Source organism: Penaeus monodon, chromosome 23 (assembly GCF_015228065.2).
Source record: "Penaeus monodon isolate SGIC_2016 chromosome 23, NSTDA_Pmon_1, whole genome shotgun sequence".
Lineage (NCBI taxonomy): Eukaryota > Metazoa > Arthropoda > Malacostraca > Decapoda > Penaeidae > Penaeus > Penaeus monodon.
This window is the reverse complement of record NC_051408.1, coordinates 44586004-44586616: the sequence shown is the minus strand read 5'-3', so window position 1 is coordinate 44586616 and position 613 is coordinate 44586004. Positions and strand designations below refer to the sequence as shown.

The window sequence follows — 613 nt, the reverse complement described above, 5'->3', positions numbered from 1 at the left end:
CGAAAGTAACCATAATCATCTTATCGTCTTTATCAAAATTTCTTAGAAGAAGGAAAAAAACTACAGATAGAAGATTCATTCCCAAACTTTTCGAAACAAAACTCAAAACTCACATGTAGAGTCAAACTTCCTATATTGTTGATGAGCCTTCTTTGACGAGCAGCGAGAAGGAAGGCCACAGTCTGGCGTCTCTGATGCAGCAATCTGGACCTGTCAATTATCATAAATGTTCAATTTGATGAGATAAGCTTACTAACGTAATAAGAATAGATCAGTGGAGGAGATGCCTATGAAGTATGAAATAACACTGAGAAAAAAAAATTATGAGGAAACCATGAAAAATAATTTTGCCGACATATATGTTATTAGATATTCAACCAACAAGACAGTCCAAAAAAAATGCATTTAACATTGTGGTATTATATACACTCCTATCACCTGTGCAGAACCATCTGGTGTTCGTTTCAGAATTACAGGAGTAAACAACGGTTCCATTTCATGCTGCGATAAACTTAGGGTCTTTCCATGCACTTCTGCAACATCCTCTGTCTTAATCTTCTTTTTATCGGGACTGCTCTCGTGATCTGTGGTTTGATATAAAACAAACATGTCC

At 36.1% G+C, this 613-nt stretch overlaps 1 protein-coding gene across 1 annotated transcript in view; it reads right to left on the bottom strand.

The window, feature by feature from the left end:
• The window catches only part of LOC119588331, an 11807-nt gene that overhangs the window by 5993 nt on the left and 5201 nt on the right, over positions 1-613 (bottom strand). Inside the window, exons 7-8 of the mRNA XM_037937022.1 lie at positions 439-584; positions 114-210 (exon numbers count right to left, since the gene is read on the bottom strand). Of these exons, the coding sequence (XP_037792950.1) occupies positions 114-210; positions 439-584 (243 nt within the window). The remainder of the gene's footprint in view (positions 1-113; positions 211-438; positions 585-613) is intronic.